This window comes from Nanorana parkeri, unplaced genomic scaffold, assembly GCF_000935625.1.
Source record: "Nanorana parkeri isolate BGI_ZX_2015 unplaced genomic scaffold, ASM93562v1 scaffold2013, whole genome shotgun sequence".
In the NCBI taxonomy this organism is placed as follows: domain Eukaryota; kingdom Metazoa; phylum Chordata; class Amphibia; order Anura; family Dicroglossidae; genus Nanorana; species Nanorana parkeri.
Genome location: NW_017308281.1, coordinates 165,931 through 167,604, shown reverse-complemented (window position 1 = coordinate 167,604; position 1,674 = coordinate 165,931). Strand labels below are relative to the sequence as shown.

Sequence of the window (1,674 nt, the reverse complement as noted above, 5' to 3'; positions counted from 1 at the left end):
GGATCTCTAGTGTCCTCCACTGTCTACCGGGATCTCTAGTGTCCTCCCCTGTCTACCGGGATCTCTAGTGTCCTCCCCTGTCTACCGGGATCTCTAGTGTCCTCCACTGTCTACCGGGATCTCTAGTGTCCTCCCCTGTCTACCGGGATCTCTAGTGTCCTCCCCTGTCTACCGGGATCTCTAGTGTCCTCCACTGTCTACCAGGATCTCTAGTGTCCTGCACCATCTACCAGATTTCTAGTGTTCTTGGCCAACTACCATATCTCCATGTGCTCCACTATCTATCAGGTCTCTAGTGTCCTCAACTGTCCACCAGAACCCTAGTGTCCTTTCCCAACTACCCGATCTCTAGGGTCCTGCAGTAACTACCCAATCTCTATGTGCTCCATTAATTACCAGATCTTTAGTGTCCTCCACCAATCAGATCTCTAATGTCCTCAACTATCCCCGGTATCTTAATCCTATCACATCCCAGTCTGTAGGGTTTTGATGTGATGGATTGCCAGTGTCTTCAGCCAACGTCTACAAGATCTCTCGAATCTTTGACCATCTACTGGATTTAAGATATCTACCCAATCAGTGTTCTTCCCGGCCATCCATTGTAATGATAATGCCTCCGATCAGAATGAAACGGAGATCCGCCTGATCAGCAGCCTTTGATGCCGATCACCTTTGCAATGCTTTTATATGTCACTTTAAAACATCCCCACCCCCAAATCCCCTCTGCTGGGTGGACATGGAGGGACTCTGACCTGGATCTGTTGCTGTAGGATGTTGATCTTGTGTTGCTGTTGCAGAAGTTGCTGCTGTTGTCGTGCAATCTGTGAGGAGAAAAGCAAGACATCGATATAAGACGCGGCACATAGAAACGGACGTTATAGACGCATGCACATCACATGCTGAATGGAAGAAGAAGATTCTGGATTGGTGGCAGGTTATAGAGGACCAAAGCAAGGATGACCCGGGACTTAAGGTGAACCCGCCACCAATGTTATATCTAGAAACATAAACGTTCTACTTCCCATAAGCCCCAGCAAGATGTCTTCTATTACCTCAGGTGGGCAGTAAATCTTTTCTGTAATGTCGGGGTAAACTGTGTTAAAGGAGAACAATGGGGTTCGGGCTTTTCCCCATAGTTCTCCTCAGGGTAACGGGAGGACACAAACTAGCGTCCTCCCGTTACCCTAGGCTCAGTATATAGGGAGCTGTAGCTCGCGCTATACTGAGACGCCGCAGCTGAAGCGAATACCGACAATTGTGCCGAGATCCGCCCAGCTGCATGAGTGACAGCTGGCTCTTCCTATCTAGAGGCAGAGACAGCTGTACCCGCCCCCTCCCCCGTCCATTCCGCGAGTCAACGCTGTAGCCCCCTATATCCTGAGCCTAGGGTGACGGGAGGACGCTAGTTTGTGTCCTCCCGTGACCCTTAGGAGAACTAATGGGGAAAAACACTGACCCCGTAGTTCTCCTTTAATAAAAGCTTGACTTTCCCGGGTCCTCGGAAACAACTGTAATGGATAATAAGGGGAAAGCCAAGCTTAGAGTTGTCACCAGAGTCAGAGGTGAAGAGAAGTCTTCCGGTGGGGACACCTGTCCTGGTGACAACTCTCTAAGAGTTGAATTCCTTCACTGTGGAGAGACATTCTCTGACCCAGGACAGGAAGAGAAGGGAAT

At 49.6% G+C, this 1,674-nt stretch overlaps 1 protein-coding gene across 1 annotated transcript in view; it reads right to left on the bottom strand.

Moving 5' to 3' along the window:
• Positions 1–695: 695 nt before the first annotated feature.
• Positions 696–1,674, bottom strand: part of LOC108800400 (transcription factor Sox-6-like) — a 128,839-nt gene continuing 127,860 nt past the window's right edge. Inside the window, exon 7 of the mRNA XM_018572384.1 lies at positions 696–821. Coding sequence (XP_018427886.1) covers positions 696–821 — 126 coding nt within the window. The remainder of the gene's footprint in view (positions 822–1,674) is intronic.